Genomic DNA, 16,656 nt, shown 5'->3' with positions numbered 1-16,656 from the left:
AGTCTCTCTGCCAACAAGCAACTCGCTGATGGGGTAGACCTGTAGTACTTTAAGTTCTTAATGTCCAGAAGGGTCTTGCAATAGTAAAAAAAAACAAAAATACCTTTGGTTGGCCCCGTAGAAGCCGCTGCATCTGAACATGCCGCCATCTCACATCTCAGTCACATCTTCTTTGACCCCTCACAACCAAAATCGCTCTTTTCCCACACTGGTCCTCTCATTAAACAAACTTAGTTAGTTAGAAGCTAGAATCTCATAACTCTAATTTCTCCCAAAATAATCCATGGGCCCCAATAGTGCATCTCATATCAAAGAAAAGCAAAGTTGAAAAGATAAACTCATTAGTAAATTTAACATCAGAGACTTACTCATCGGGACGTGGGCCATAAGCAACGCTGGAACTGATCCTCCAACCCTATTTAGAAAAATATATTTACAAAGCCAATTATTTCTAAATGATAATTTGAAAGGAACCAACATTATTAAATATAAATGAAATTATAACAATTACATATACTAGTAGGCAGCAAAATAAACCAGCACAAGAAACTGAACATGTTTAGTGAGGAGCACACATCAAAGTTGCTGGTGAACACAACAGGCCAGGCAGCATCCTAGAGCCTGGCCTGCTGCATTCACCAGCAACTTTGATGTGTGTTGCTTGAATTTCCAGCATCTGCAGATTTCCTCGTGTTTGCATGTTTAGTGAGGTCCTGATATAACTAAAGTAACAGAGAGGAAAATAAATAAACAGTTGGTGTGACAGATAATAAAAAGTAAGTGAATAAAAAAGCGAGAGTCATGGAATTATACAGCACACAAATAAAACCATTGGCTCAATTCATCCATGCCGACCAAAAATGCTCACCTACACTAGTCCCATTTGTCCACAATTATCCCATATCTCTCTAAACTTTTCCTATCCATATACCTGTCCAAATGCTCTTATTGTAACTGTCCCAATCATTTGCTCTGGCACTTAATAGCTCAATAAATTATGAAATACTTTGTATTCTTTCAAAATAGTTTATTTATTGGATGTGGGGGTAGAAGGGTGGGTTGGCAAGTTTGCAGATGACACAAAGGTTGGTGGTGTTGTAGATAGTGTAGAGGATTGTCAAAGATTGCAGAGAGACATTGATAGGATGCAGAATTGGGCTGAGAAGTGGCAGATGGAGTTCAACCCTGAGAAGTGTGAGGTGGTACACTTTGGAAGGACAAACTCCAAGGCAGAGTACAAAGTAAATGGCAGGATACTTGGTAGTGTGGAGGAGCAGAGGGATCTTGGGGTACATGTCCACAGATCCCTGAAAGTTGCCTCACAGGTGGATAGGGTAGTTAAGAAAGCTTATGGGGTGTTAGCTTTCATAAGTCGAGGGATAGAGTTTAAGAGTCGCGATGTAATGATGCAGCTCTATAAAACTCTGGTTAGGCCACACTTGGAGTACTGTGTCCAGTTCTGGTCACCTCACTATAGGAAGGATGTGGAAGCATTGGAAAGGGTACAGAGGAGATTCACCAGGATGCTGCCTGGTTTAGAAAGTATGCATTATGGTCAGAGATTAAGGGAGCTAGGGCTTTACTCTTTGGAGAGAAGGAGAATGAGAGGAGACTTGATAGAGGTGTACAAGATAATAAGAGGAATAGATAGAGTGGATAGCCAGCGCCTCTTCCCCAGGGCACCACTGTTCAATACAAGAGGACATGGCTTTAAGGTAAGGGGTGGGAAGTTCAAGGGGGATATTAGAGGAAGGTTTTTTACTCAGAGAGTGGTTGGTGCGTGGAATGCACTGCCTGAGTCAGTGGTGGAGGCTGATACACTAGTGAAGTTTAAGAGACTACTACTGGAGGAATCTAAGGTGGGGGCTTATAAGGGAGGCAGGGTTTGAGGGTCGGCACAACATTGTGGGCCGAAGGGCCAGTACTGTGCTGTACTATTCTATGTTTATGTCTTCTATGTCTATTATCTATTCAGTAAAGGCAAATGGGGCTATTGTTCTTGATGATTAATGTACCAAAAAGTTCAATACATTCTCCTACAGTGCTTCAATGTCAATTATAATTCCTCCTTGAACAACAAGTAACTTTCAAGAAGCTGTCACTCAAAGCTGAACGCCTAGTGTTCAGTGGCAATGGAGGCATTGACTGTGATAGTGGCTGCACGGAGACTTCAGTGCTTCTCCCAGCATCTACTCCTGCCATTGAGTTCACTCAGAGACAAACTGACTTCTGGATTATAAAAGGAATCCAGGCATATGGGGATAATCAGGAAAATGGAACTGAGGTAGAAGATCAATTGATAGACAGCAATGAAGGCTTTAAAGGCAGAGGAGCATGCGGCAGCTCCAGATGTTTATGTTCTTTAGGGATCTGTCATCTGGACTGAGAAGCTCTTTTGGGTGCCTCTGACTGGACAGAAAGAACCATCACACAGAGGCTATGCCCAAGAAGGTAAACCAGCACCAACTTCGTCAGCAGGCTAAAGAAGTTTGGCATGTCTCCTTTGACCCTCACCAATTTTTGCAGATTCATCACAGAAGACAACATCTGGATGCATCTCAGCTTGGTATGGCAACTACTCTGCCCGACACTACTAGAAACTGCAGAGTTGTGGACACAGCTCAGCACATCATGGAAACCAGCCTTCCCCGCATGGATTCTATGTACACTTCTCCGTGCATTGTTAAAGCAACCAAAATAAAGAAAGATCCCGCCCACCTCATACCTTCTCTCTTGTCCTCCATCCCACTGGGCAGAAGTTACAAAAATATGAAAGCATGTACCAGCAGACTCGAGGACAGCTTCTACCGTGCTGTAATATTACAACTGAACGGACCTCCTGTATATTAAGATGGGCTCTGGGCCTCACAAGCCATCTCATCATGGCCTTGCAACTTATGTGTGTGTCTATCTGCACTGGACTTTCTTCGTAACTGTAATCCTATATTCTAAACAGTGTTGTTGCCTTTCCCTCGTACTACCTCGATGTACTGATGTGATGAAATGATCTTACTGAATTCCATGCAAAACAAAGCCTTGCACCGTACCTCATAACGTGTAACAATAATTGACCAAACATCAAACATCTTTGTCCGGCCTCGTTTTTCATAACTCTGTACATGTTTAAGTGTTTAGCTCCCAATTTTCCTGTGAGTGTACCTGAGCTGATTTCTGTCGGCCCCCGTTCCTTGATGTCCCAACGCCTTTTACTTCTAGATCCATTTTAAATGGTCAATTCTGTAAAAATAAGACACCCGCACCAAAAAAAAATTAGCAGATCGTTTTTACACGACACACATCATGAACTGTTGGGAATGCACAACCAAAGGATCAGGGTTACACAAACCTGGGGTGGGTTCACCTGGCCTGTCCACTGACGTCAGTGCCCGCCGCCTACCACTCACCTGGCGACTACCCCACCTCGACCAATGCGCGTTGCCATGACGACCTGCCCCTCGCGTCAGTTTTCTCGGCCCAGGGCTTCCGGGACCCTAATGCCCATGCGCCAAACAGTGTACGAGGAATTGCTGTTCACTGCTCCTTGTTCCCTGGGCATCGGTTTGAAAAGGATCGGTGATGCAGCTCAACATGCTAAGAAACGTCAGTCTGGAAAATTTTATACCTAAAACTTGTATTTTCATAGTATAGTTTATCGCTTTTCAGAAAGTTTCAAGCCAAGAAAGTCATATAATTGCGACTGTGAGAAAGACAACAATTTACATGAATTGTACCGTGACATTATCTGTTTTAGTAGTGAGTGGAAAATAATGGCCAATGCACCAGAACAATACGTCAAAGCAATCCGAGAGTGAATTGATTCAACATCTTTAACTGAAATTCCACCTCTCCAACAACGCGGCAGTCCCGCAGTACTGCAAAGCAGTATTCAGCCGAATTTCTGTGGTTTACCACAGGATTTGTCACATAATTATTGCACCTAGGCTATGAATAGTTGATTAAAGCGATTAGCAACCTCGCGCCTTCAACATACTCGGCAGTGTATCTAATTTCTTAAGAATGTTACTGTTTATTTTGCTTCCGGTATCATTCTGAGCATTGCATTCCAGATCACAATAAAATTAATGTTTTTTTTTAATATAAATTAGGAAAAAGTAAAAAAAATGTAGTTATGCTGAGAATCATTACAGTATAATGTGGACAAAAGAAGCTCCACGACAACCGCAAAAGAGAACACATTTTGTTTGAGATACAGAGGATAAGGAGTAGACAAGAGAGATATCATTGATAGGATAAGACCAGGGTTACCATGGAAACAAGCGATAGCCGTTATCTGCTTGAATAGCACAGAAGTTTGCAAAAGTCAGACAACACCAGTATTGCTGGCAGAATCAAAGGTGATCACGAATCATCATATAAGAGGGAGGTTGAAAAGCTGGCTGAACACCCCAGTGTTCTGAAACAGATAGCTGAAAAGATTATGGAGGCATTATTAATGATCTTTTAAGAATCACTGGATTCTGGAATGTCATAGTCATAGTCATACTTTATTGATCCCAGGGGGAAATTGTTTTTTGTTACAGTTGCATCATAAATAATAAATAGTAATAGAACCATAAATAGTTAAATAGTAATATGTAAATTATGCCAGTAAATTACGAAATAAATCCAGGACCAGCCTATCGGCACAGGGTGTCTGACCCTCCAAGGGAGGAGTTGTAAAATCTGATGGCCACAGGCGCGAATGACTTCCTATGACGCTCTGTGCTGCATCTTGGAGGAATGAGTCTCTGGCTGAATCTACTCCTGTGCCCACCCAGTACATTATGTAGTGGATGGGAGACATTGTCCAAGATGGCATGCAACTTAGACAGCATCCTCTTTTCAGACACCACCGTGAGAGGGTCCAGTTCCATCCCCACAACATCACTGGCCTTACAAATAAGCTTTGTTGATTCTGTTGGTGTCTGCTACCCTCATCCTGCTGCCCCAGCACACAACAGCAAACTTGATAGCACTGGCCACCACAGACTCGTAGAACACCCTCAGCATCGTCCGGCAGATGTTAAAGGACCTCAGTCTCCTCAGGAAATAGAGACGGCTCTGACCCTTCTTGTAGACAGCCTCAGTGTTCTTTGACCAGTCCAGTTTATTGTCAATTCGTATCCCCAGGTATTTGTAATCCTCCACCATGTCCACACTGACCCCCTGGATGGTTCCAGAGGACAAAAATTTGCAAATGGCACGCTACCCTTTAAGAGGGAGGCAGAAGAAAGGAAATTAACCCGACTTCGGCGGTTGAGAAGACGTTGCAGTCCATTATAAGGATATGATTTAAAGTTACTTGGAGGCACATAATAAAACAGGCCAAAGTCAGCATGGTCTCTTAAGGGGAAATCTTGCCTGACAAATCTGTTGGAATTCTTTGAGGAAATAACAGGCAGGGTAGTGAAAGAAGGGTCAGTGGATGTAGCTTACTTGGATTTTCAGAAGGAATTTGGCAAGGTGCCACATATGAGGTTACCAAACAAGAACCCATGTTATGACAGGAAAGATAATAACATGGATAGAAGATCGGTCGACTGGTACAAGGCAAAGAGTGGAAATGAAGGGGCATTTTCTGGATGGCTACTGTTGACTAATAGTGATAGGACCACTCCTTTTCATATGTGAATGATTTTGATGGCAGAATTGATGGCTTTGTGTACAAGTTTGCAGACAAAACGAAGATAGAAGGAAGGCAGGGAATCTGCAGAAGGACTTAAGCAGATTGGGCAAATGAGCAAAATGTGGCTGATGGAATGTAGTGTAGGGGAGTGTATAGTCATGCACTTTGGTAAATGGAATAAAGTTATGGGCTATTTTGTAAATGGGGAGAAATTTCAAAAATTAGTGGTGCAGAGGGACTTGGGGATCCTTGTGCAGGGTTCCATAAAGGTCAACTTGCAAGTTGAATTGGCAGCAAGGAAGGCAAATGCAATGCTAGCATTCATTTTGAGAGGACTAGAATGTAAGAGCAAGGATATAATACTGAGGCTTTATAAAACATTGATCAATCTGCAGTTGAAGCATTGTGAGCAGTTTTGAGCCCCTTCTGAAAGAAAAGCTGTTCTGGCATTGGAGACAGTCCAGAGGCAGTGCACAATAATTATCCTGGGAATGAAAAGGTCAATATGGGTAGAGCATTTGGTGGCCCTGGGCCTGTATTCACTGGAGTTCAAAAGAATGAGGGGGATCTCATTGAACCCTATTGAATATTTAAAGGCCTAAATAAAGTGGAAGTGAAGAGGATATTTCCTACAGTTGGGGAGCTTGGGACCAGAGGACACAGCCTCAGAATAGTGGAATGTCTATTTAGAATAGAGATGAGAACTTTGTAAAGATGGTGAATCTGTGAAATTCATTGCCACCAATGGCTGTGAAGGCAAAGTCATTGGGTATATTTAAAAGAGATTAATGCCATCTTGTTTAGTAAGGGGTACAAAGGTGATGGGGAGAAAGCAGGAGAATTGGGTTGAGAGGGATGATAAATCAGCGATGATGAAATGGGCAGAATGGCCTAATTCTGCTTCTATGCCTTTTTGATCTTAGGCCATGAGCTGATTATTGACTACAGGAAGAAGACACCAGAAGTCCGTGAGCCAGTCCTCATAAAGGGATAGGAGGGGAACAGGGTCAGTAACTTTAAAGTCCTTTACGTCATTATATCAGAATCAGAATCAGGTTTATTATCACCAGCATGTTAACTTAGCAGCAGTGGTTCAATGCAATACATAATGTAGAAGAAAATAAATAAATTTACAGTATGTGATTGGAATAGATTAAAATTGTGCAAAAAACAGAAATAATTGTACATTAACAAAGTGAGCTAGTGTTCATGGGTTCAATGTCCATTTAGGAATCGGATGGCAGAGGGGAGAAGCTGTTCCTGAATCACTGAGTGTGCCTTCAGGCTTCTGTACCTCCTACTTGATAGTAACAGTGAGAAAAGGGCATGCCCTGGGTGCTGGAGGTCCGTAATAATGGACACTGCCTTTCTGAGACACCATTGCTTGAAGACGTTCTGGGTATTTAGTAGGCTAATACTCAAGATGGAGGCAACTAAATTTACAACCCTCTGCAGCTTCTTTCAGTCCTGTGCAGTAGCCCCCCTCCACAGTGATGCAGCCTGTCAGAATGCTCTCCACGGTACATCTATAGAAGTTATATCAAGATATATTATTCTAGGACCAGCACATTAGTGCCTTCACAAAGAAGGCAACACAACACCTCTACTGTCTTAGAAGTTTGTGCAGATTCTACATGTCTTCTAAAACTCTGACAAAAACTTCTGTAGATGCACAGTGGAGAGTATCCTGACTAGTAGCCTCACAGCCTGATATGGAAACACCAAAGCCCACGAACAGAAAGTCTACAATAGAATGGTGGACACAGCCCAGTCCATCACAGGCAAAGTCCTCCCCACCATGCAGAACATCTACAAGGAGCGCTGCCAAAAGAAAGCAGCATCCATTATCAAGGACCCCCATCATTCAGGCTATGCTCTGTTCCCACTACTGCCATTGGGAAGAAGGTACAGGAGCCCTTGGGTCCAAAAACCACCAGGTTCCGAGTCCTAAATCAGCATGGAAAACTTCATCCACTACAACCCTGAACTGATTCTACAACCTATGGATTCACTTTCAAGGACTATTCAACATTATTTACATTTTTAAAAAATTTGCACATTGGTATTTCTCAGTATGCCTGTAGTTTTTCACTGATTCTATTGTATTTCTCTGTTCTACAGTGAATGCCTACAAGAAAATGAATCTCAAGGTGACATATATGTACTTTGACAATAAATTTACTTTGAACTCTTTTCTGGAAAGTGCGGTGTAATCCCATTCCTTTCATTGCCGATTTTACGCCCTTACATTTTTATACACACACAGTACATTTTGACAAGTTCAAGTTTTGAACTAATTGAAAGAGCATTTAAGTTATTTTTTACAATGATTAATATACTTAAGTACAGTAAACACAATTTACTTTATAGCAGGTAATAAAAAATCAACAGGAAGATCACAGAAAGATGAAGAATCAAACCAATGGAACAAAAAAGAAAGCTGAAGGCATTCCAAAAACTATCTTGCTCAATTTGAAAGAAAGGTGTGCCTTTTGTACTGTACCTACTCAATTGCTGCTACGAAAGCAATACTTTTCCTTGATCATAAGATTATGTAAATTTACTCTAAATCTTCCTTAAAAATCTTAACATCTATATGCAAAGACATTAGATTGTTTTGTTCTGTATTGTGTCATGAAATAGTAACTCCTGACTGAATGAACCATAATTCACAATGCAGAAGAGCACTTGAATAAATTAGACCTTCAAAATTTATCCAATGCAAAACTGTTCTCATCAGAGCAGCAGCCTCAATGTGTGTGACAAGATAAAAACCAATAACCATAGTATCATTAGTTTAGAATCTGAATGAAGGATTTCAGCCCTAGTGACTGTTTATTCCCCTCCACTGATGCTGCCCAACTTGCTGAGTTCCTCCAGCATCTCATTCTCAGCATCTGCACAATCTCATTTATATTTTATGCCATTAAATACATGGATTATTGCAAACATTCCTCGTTGTAAAAAGATTCAGCCCAATCACACTGCAAGGTGTCCTGGAGATTAAAGTGCCTTAAGTCCTCTTGTTGGTGGGGCCATTCAGGTGTCCTGGAGATTAAAGTGCCTTAAGTCCTCTTGTTGGTGGGGCCATTTTGGAAGACGGCACATAGTTTTGGTCCTCTTAGCTAAAAATTAAGGTTTACATTAGCTTTGGAGGCAGTCCAGAGGTGACCCATCACACTAACTTCTTGTATGAAAAGGGTTGGACAATTTGGCTCTGTATTCCTTGGAGTTTAAAAGAATGGGGATTGATCTTATTCAAACATACAAGAACCAAGGGGGCAGATGTTGATATGTTTCTACTAGCAGGAAAACCCTGCAAAAGGAAGCCTAACTGCAAAACAGAGTCAGTCACTTCAAACTAATGTTCCTACATGTTTTTTCTCACAGGGGATAGTGGATCTCTCCTGGGGAAGGCCAGAGCATTTTAAACAGTTACTGTACATAGAGCATTACAGCACAGAGCAGACTCTTCGGCCCATGATGTGTGCTGACCCTTTAACCTACTCCAAGATCAATCTAACCCTTCCCTCCTACATAGCCCATCGTTTTTCTGTCATCCCCATGCCCTATCCAAGTTTCTGAAATATCCTTCTGTGAGCTTCTATCACCACCCCTGCCAGACCATTTCATACACCCACCATTCTGTGTAAAAAAAACTCTGATATCCACTCTGTACTTTCCTCCAATCACATTAAAATCATGCCCCCTTGTACAGTATTAGCTATTTCTGCCCTGGAAAAACGTCTCTGGCTGTCTGCTAGATCTATGCCTCTTATCAATTGTGTACACCTCTATCAAGTCACCACTCACCTCCTTTAAACTGGATAGAGATAATATTTAAAAGGTCAAGGAGTTGGGGAGGCCAGCATAGATCAGCCATGATCATATTGGTTGGTGGTGCAGGCTTGAAGTGCTGAGTAGCCTACTCCTGTGTTCTTTAGGACACTTCTAAACTTGATGAACATTTCTGCTTTCCCTACACCTTCAGCAATGAGTTGCAGATTTCCCCACGTTTTGAGACACTTTTTTTTTGGCAACTAGCCTCTGAACCTAACACCAATGATCTTGTATGTATGGACCCGAATTCATAACTTCTAGATCTGACCCACTCGCTTTCCCCAGCAAGTCCCATTTCTGGGTCCTAAAGTAAAATGAGTGTAATTGAGTAGTGTGAATTCATCGGTTCAGCTAGAGCCTATTACTATTGTATCTCTCTTAAAATGTTTTTTTCAATTATGTACATAGTAATTCAATGGACACTCAATTTACAATTAAGAATTGATTAAATAATGAAATACTGACATATTTTCATTAGTGAAATTTATATATACATAAACATCAGTACCCTCAAGAAAGAAAATAATGTTAGCTACAAAAGACCAAGATGATACTTACTATACTTCAGTATATATTGTAGAGGTAATAAAATATATGTGCTACCTGAGTGTTTTAAATAGTAGTAAATCAATCACATGAATCTAAATAACAACCAAAATGAATCAATAAGATGGAAGAGAAACACACAGCAACTCATTTCACAAACTCATTCACTTTGTTGCGTTTTCTCAACTCCATGATCCCATTATTTTCTGGCAAATCCTCCAGGGCTTCAAAGTCCCCCTCAGAGTCCTCTTCAGAAGTGCTGTCCACAGACTCAGACTCATCGAGAAACGATGATGTAAACACTTTGCTGTTTATTGAATCACCGTCTTCTAATAAATCTTCCCCATTCTCCAGGAAGGTCTGATCTTCACTCAGCCGTGTCTCTTTTGCAGCATCCTGGATATACCCTTCGAATTTCTTAGAGATAGAAAGCATTTCCTCTAGGATGGGAAGAAAATGTTTAGATTAAAATTCTGAACAGGATTTTAAACTAATAATATTTACAAAACCACAATTACATCTACGCTTACTCAATAAAGGTGTGTGTATAAGATGACAAGAGCGTTAGATATAGTTGACAGCCAGAGACTTTTCCCAAGACAGGATAATACCAAAGGGTGTAATTTTAAGGGAATTGGAGGGAAAAGTGAAGGGGGGTGGAATGTCAGAGGTACAGTAGCTTTTTTTCATAGAGCAATGGTTCCATGGAACATGCCACCGGGGTAGTGGTAGAGACAGTTACATCAGGATTTTCTAAGTCTCTTAGATATGCACATGGATGAAAGAAAATTAAAGGGTTATGTGTGACAGAAGGTTAAAATGCACTTGCCAAGTACGTTAAAAGGTCAGCACAACAGCCTGTACTGTTCTATGCCACAAGAGAAAACTTACTTTTTAAAATAATTTTGTTTCAAAATTTCCTATTTTTTTCTCATTTTCAAAAAGGTTAAAGATAACTGATTACCACCACAATTCAAGAACAACAAATTACATTGGTGTAGCAACTTTAAGATTAAAAATCCCAGGGAATTTTACCTGAGAATAATCAAGATTAATTTTCACACTTGTGAAACATAAGGGGAAGATGACAACATGCATGGTCAAAAAGATGTGTTTAAAGGAATGTGAATCAGGTTTATTATCACTAACATATGTTGAGAAATTTGTTGCTTTGCAGCAGCGTATAGTACAATTCATAAAAGAACTACAGGTTACAAGTTGATTAACCACATTGACGAAGGTAGAGCAGTAGATGTAGTGTATATGGATTCCAGCAAGGCATTTGACAAGGTACCCCATGCAAGGCTTATTGAGAAAGTAAGGAGGCATGGGATCCAAGGGTACATTGCTTTGTGCAGGGGTCCCCAACCTTTTTTGCACTGCGGACCGGCCGACCGGTGCGGGGGGGGGGGGTGGTGTCAGGTTGCCAATGGACAGAGTTGCAGTCAAATACATTGTGTTTGCCCCGAGAAAGACTACAATGACCATGAAGCCTTGCGAGGGCACCAGTGCGCATGCGTGATCTGCCGATTCTACCCCCCCCCCCGGCAAATCGTTTTTGGCGATTCTGTTCGATTGGGGGGTTGGGGGTGGTTGTTAATCACGACCGGAATATAAGTGATAAGTGGCTAATACACTCAATTTCGTTTCTAAAAGGGTTTATCTAACGCATTTAATATTAAACACACAGTGCATATTTTCCTCACATGAATATAGTGATAAGTCAATTATCAGGGGAGCTTGAAGTAAGTGTTGAACGAACTTCCAGTAGAAATGGTAGAGGCAGGTTCGATATTATCATTTAAAGAAAAATTGGATAGCTATATGGACAGAAAAGGAATGGAGGGTTATGGGCTGAGTGCAGGTCGGCAGGACTAGGTGAGAGTAGCGTTCGGCACGGGCTAGAAGGGCCGAGATCGCCTATTTCCGTGCTGTAATTGTTAATCGGTTATATAGGTCACTTATAAGTCAATAGCATCATAACATTTTAAGATATTAAACACACTGCACATATTTTCCCCGTATGAACATATAAAATAATTATAACACACCAATATCGCTGAATCAGTGGGAGCCCTGGGCTTGTTTCCCTGCAACAAGTCGGTCCCATCGAGGGGTGACGGGAGACAGCGATACTCGAAGGGGGTTCCTTATGTCCAGTTTATTCCGCAGTTTAGTTTTCGTTGCATTCATTGCAGAGATACATTGGAAATGGAAGCAACGTTTTCAGTGCTTTCGTGGCTATCTCAGGATATTCAGCCTTGACTTTGATCCAGAATGCCAGCACAGATGTTATGTCAAACATACTTTTCAGCCAGCCGTCATTTGCAAGCTCGAGGAGTTGATCTCCTTCCCGCGCTGACATGGATGACACTTGCGTAATGACCTCGCACGCGTTCAAGCTCAACTGTGACCGTGACAGGGAATGAGGATAGGTGCAGCTGACTCATATCGCCAAATCATATCGTTTCCTCGCGGCCTGGTAGCACATGCTCTGCGGCCCGGTGGTTGGGGACCGCTGACTTTGTGGATCCAGAACTGGCTTGCCCACAGATGGCAAAGAGTGGTCGTAGACGAGTCATATTCTGCATGGAGGCCGGTGACCAGTGGTGTGCCTCAGGGATCTGTTCTGGGACCCCTACACTTTGTGATTTTTATAAATGACCTGGATAAGAAAGTGAAGGAACACACACAAAACGCTGGTGGAATGCAGCAGGCCAAACAGCATCCATAGATAGTAAGAGTACTATCTCTTCTTTCAGTTAGTCCTGACGAAGGGTCTCGGCCCGAAACGTCGACGGTGATTCTTCCTATGGATGCTGTCTGGCCTACTATGTTCCACCAGCATTTTGTGTGTGTTGCTTGAATTTCCACCAACTGCAGATTTCCTCGTGTTTGCGATTTTGAAGGAAGTGGAGGGATGGGTTAGTAAATTTGCTGATGACACAAGGTTGGAGGTGTTGTGGATAGCGTGGAGGGCTGTCAGAGGTTACAGCGGGACAATGATAGGATGCAAAACTGGGCTGAGATGTGGCAGATGGAGTTCACCCAGGTAAGTGTGAAGTGGTTCATTTTGGTAGATCAAATATGATGACAGAATATAGTATTAATGGCAAGACTCTTGGCAGTGTGGAGGATTAGAGGGATCTTGGGGTCCGAGTCCATCGGACACTCAAAGCTGCTGCGCAGGTTGACTCTGTGGTTAAGAAAGCATATGGTGCACTGGCCTTCATCAATTGTGGGATTGAGTTTAGGAGCCGAGAGGTAATGTTGCAGCTATATAGGACCCTGGTCAGACCCCACTTGGGGTACTGCACTCAGTTCTGGTCGCCTCACTACAGGAAGGATGTGGAAACTATAGAAAGGATGCAGAGGAGATTTACAAGGATGTTGCCTGGATGGGGGAGCATGCCTTATGAGAATAGGTTGAGTGAACTTGGCCTTTTTTCCTTGGAGCGACGGAGGATGAGAGGTGACCTGACAGAGGTGTATAAGATGACGAGAGGCATTGATTCTGTGGATAGTCAGAGGCTTTTTCCCAGGGCTGAAATGGCTAGCATGAGGGGGCACCATTTTAAGGTGCTTGGAAGCAGGTACAGAGGAGGTGTCAGGGGCACATTTCTTTTTTTAAACGCGGAGAATGGTGAGTGCATGGAATGGGCTGCCGGAAACAGTGGTGGAGCCGGATATGATAGGGTCCTTTAAGAGACTCCTGGACAGGTACGTGGAGCTCAGAAAAATAGAGGGCTATGGGTAACCCTAGGTAATTTCTAAGGTAAGGGCATGTTCGGCAAGCTTTGTCCAAAGGGCCTGTATTGTGCTGTAGGTTTTCTATGTTCTTTCTATGTTCTACTATAAAACACATATGCAGTGCCTATAAGAAGTATTCACCTACCTTGGAAATTTTCATGTTCTATTGCTTTACAACATTGAATCAAAGTGGATTTAATTTGGCTTTTTTGACAATGATCAACAAAAAAAAACCTCTTCCGTGGCAAAGTGAAAACAAATTTCTTCAAATTGGTTGAAACTTATTATAATTATTAAACACAAAATAATTGATTGCATAATTACTCACCCCTTCAAGTCTGTATTTAGTAGATGCACCTTTGACAGCAATTACAACCTTGAGTCTACGTGGATAGGTCTCTGTCAGCTTTGCACATTTGGATACTACAATTTTCCCTATTCTTCTTTACAAAACTGTTCAAGTTCTGTCAGATTACATGGGGATCGTGAGTAAACAGTCTTTTTCAATTCCAGCCACAAATTCTCAATGGGAATGAGTTCTGGACTCTTGACTTGCCACTCCAGGACATTACTTTGTTGTTTTTAAGCCATTCCTGTGTAGCTTCGGCTTTATGCTTGGAATCATTGTCTTGCAGCAAAACAAATCTTCCATGACACAGTTCTCTTGCAGACTGCACAGGTTTTCCTCCAGGATTTTCTTTCATTTTGCTTCATGATCCTCCCAGGGCTTGCTGCAGTGAAGCATCCCCACAGCATGATGCAGCCACCACCATGCTTCACAGTAGGGATGGTGTGTTTTTGATAATTTATGGTGTTTGGCATATGCCAAACATAGCGTTTAGTCTGATGGCCAAAAGCTCAATTGTGGTTTCATCAGACCACAAAACCTTCTTCTAGCTGACTTCAGAGAGTCCCACGTGCCTTCTGGCAAGCTCCAGCCGAGACTTCATGTGAGGTTTTTTTTCAACAGTGGTTTTCTCTTTGCCACTCTCCCATAAAGCTGCGACTGCTGAAGCACCCGAGCAACAGTTGTTCTATATACAATCGCTTCCATCTCAGCCACTGAAGCTTGTAACTCCTCCAGAATTGTCATAGGTCTCTTGGTGGCCTCCCTCACTAGTCCCCTTCTTGCACAGTCACTCAGTTTTTGAGGACAGCCTGCTCTAGGCAGATTTACGGCTGTGCCATATTCTTTCCATTTCTTGATGATTGCCAACTATACTCCAAGGGATATTCAGTGACTTGGAAATGTTCTTGTATCTATCTTCTGACTTGTGCTTTTCAATAATCTTTTTGCGGAGTTGCTTGGAGTGTTCTTTAGTCTTTATGGTGTAATTTTCGCCAGGATACTGACTCACGAGCAGTGGGACCTTCCAGATACAGGTGTATTTTTACTAAATCAAATTAAACACCTTGACTGCACACAGGTGATCTCCATTTAACTAACAGTGTGACTTCTAAAACCAATTGGCTGCACCAGTGATGATATGGTGTGTCATAGTAAATACTTATGCAATCAATTATTTTGTTTTATATTTGTAATTAATTTAGATCACTTTGTAGAGATCGGTTTTCACTTTGACACAAAAGAGACTTTTTCTATTGATCAGTGTCAAGAAAAGCCAAATTAAATCCACTGTGATTCAGTGCTATAGAACAATAAAAACAAGAAAACTTCCAAAGGAGGAGAATACTTCTTATAGGCACTGTACGTAAGTTAAATAAGTCATGCAAAAAGACAGCAAGTATAGTGAGGTAGTGTTCACGGGTTGGTTCATTGTCCGGGTTAATCAGAGAAGGGGAAGCAAACACTACCATATTTATGCTAACAGCAGCAAACTTGAAACGAATTATCACCCCAAAACTTTACAATATATACACACACACAACAATAATTTTACCATCAATATCAGGTTCCTGCCTCTCTTTTATCAGTTTTCTTATTTCTTGAAGCTGTATCGCAATTTCATTCTTCTGCCCGGAAGCAACAGCGTTGACACTGTAGTGAATTCAAAACCACAAAACCTACAGTTACATTTAAGCATGGCAAAATATAATCACCTGCATATGTTGTTCAGAGTGAAGCCAGGGAGCAAATTATTCATTATCTTTATCAATAAAATTAAACACAAGAATCATAGGTTATAGTGGTACAGGCTGGACCACAATGAAATACCTATAGACAGTACAAACAGACAGTACCAAATTAACTGCATGTGAATGAGGTTGTGGTATTTACTTACTAGTTACTAACACTGTGCTAAACTTAGTAGGAATAAAAAAAGCCAGCACATTCACAGGTAAATGCATTTTTTAATGGCATTGCTCAGTCACCAGCACACAACATCAATGAACCACCTGGCCCTCAATATTAACTATTACATGCACTCTTTTATAACTCCACACACAAAATGCTAGACGAACTCACCAGGACAGGCAGCATCTATGGAAGGAAATAAACAGGCGATGTTTCAGAATCACTTACATTTACTCCTTCCTAACTTGTTGGCGAGGTATTGTTTTAACATTTTCTGCCCAACTGTTCTTTTTGAATGGCATATGAGTTTGGTGTATTGCCTGATGATCTCTTGAAATCAGTATTTAAAACTCTGCCAAAAATTCCTGGAACTATTGACTGTGAAAATTATAGAACGAGCAGTCTTATGAGTCACATAATAAAGATTTTGTTGAGAATTGTTCGGAGTCATATTAAAAACAAGTTAAGACCAGAAACTTCTAAACTGCAATATGGGTTTATTGAGGATAGAGGAACTAGGAACGCAATTTTCATACAATGAATGCTTTCAGAAAGAGCAAATAAATATCAAAGTGATGTCTTTTTACGTTTTATTGATTTCACTAAAGCATTTGACAAAGTGCAACATGAAAAATTA

General features: G+C 41.4%; 2 protein-coding genes across 5 annotated transcripts in view; both read right to left on the bottom strand.

Annotated features, from left to right (window-relative positions):
- The window catches only part of caps2 (calcyphosine 2), a 60,410-nt gene extending 56,925 nt beyond the window's left edge, over positions 1 to 3,485 (bottom strand). For 2 of the 3 annotated variants that reach the window (XM_063058366.1, XM_063058363.1), the window contains exons 1-3: positions 3,347 to 3,485; positions 3,160 to 3,237; positions 369 to 415 (exon numbers count right to left, since the gene is read on the bottom strand). In XM_063058366.1, coding sequence (XP_062914436.1) covers positions 369 to 415; positions 3,160 to 3,222 — 110 coding nt within the window. In that variant the 5' untranslated portion in view covers positions 3,223 to 3,237; positions 3,347 to 3,485. The remainder of the gene's footprint in view (positions 1 to 368; positions 416 to 3,159; positions 3,238 to 3,346) is intronic. The other variant, XM_063058365.1, reaches the window with a different exon arrangement.
- A 3,186-nt stretch (positions 3,486 to 6,671) lies between these two features.
- ccdc107 (coiled-coil domain containing 107) overlaps positions 6,672 to 16,656 on the bottom strand; it is a 50,799-nt gene continuing 40,814 nt past the window's right edge. For both annotated transcript variants that reach the window (XM_063058354.1, XM_063058353.1), the window contains 2 exons: positions 15,664 to 15,761; positions 6,672 to 10,452 (listed from right to left, as the gene is read on the bottom strand). In XM_063058354.1, the coding sequence (XP_062914424.1) occupies positions 10,160 to 10,452; positions 15,664 to 15,761 (391 nt within the window). In that variant the 3' untranslated portion in view covers positions 6,672 to 10,159. The remainder of the gene's footprint in view (positions 10,453 to 15,663; positions 15,762 to 16,656) is intronic.

This window comes from Mobula hypostoma, chromosome 9 (assembly GCF_963921235.1).
Source record: "Mobula hypostoma chromosome 9, sMobHyp1.1, whole genome shotgun sequence".
Classification (NCBI taxonomy): Eukaryota; Metazoa; Chordata; class Chondrichthyes; order Myliobatiformes; family Myliobatidae; genus Mobula; species Mobula hypostoma.
Note: the sequence above shows the minus strand (reverse complement) of the source record. Positions and strands in the feature narration are given on the sequence as shown.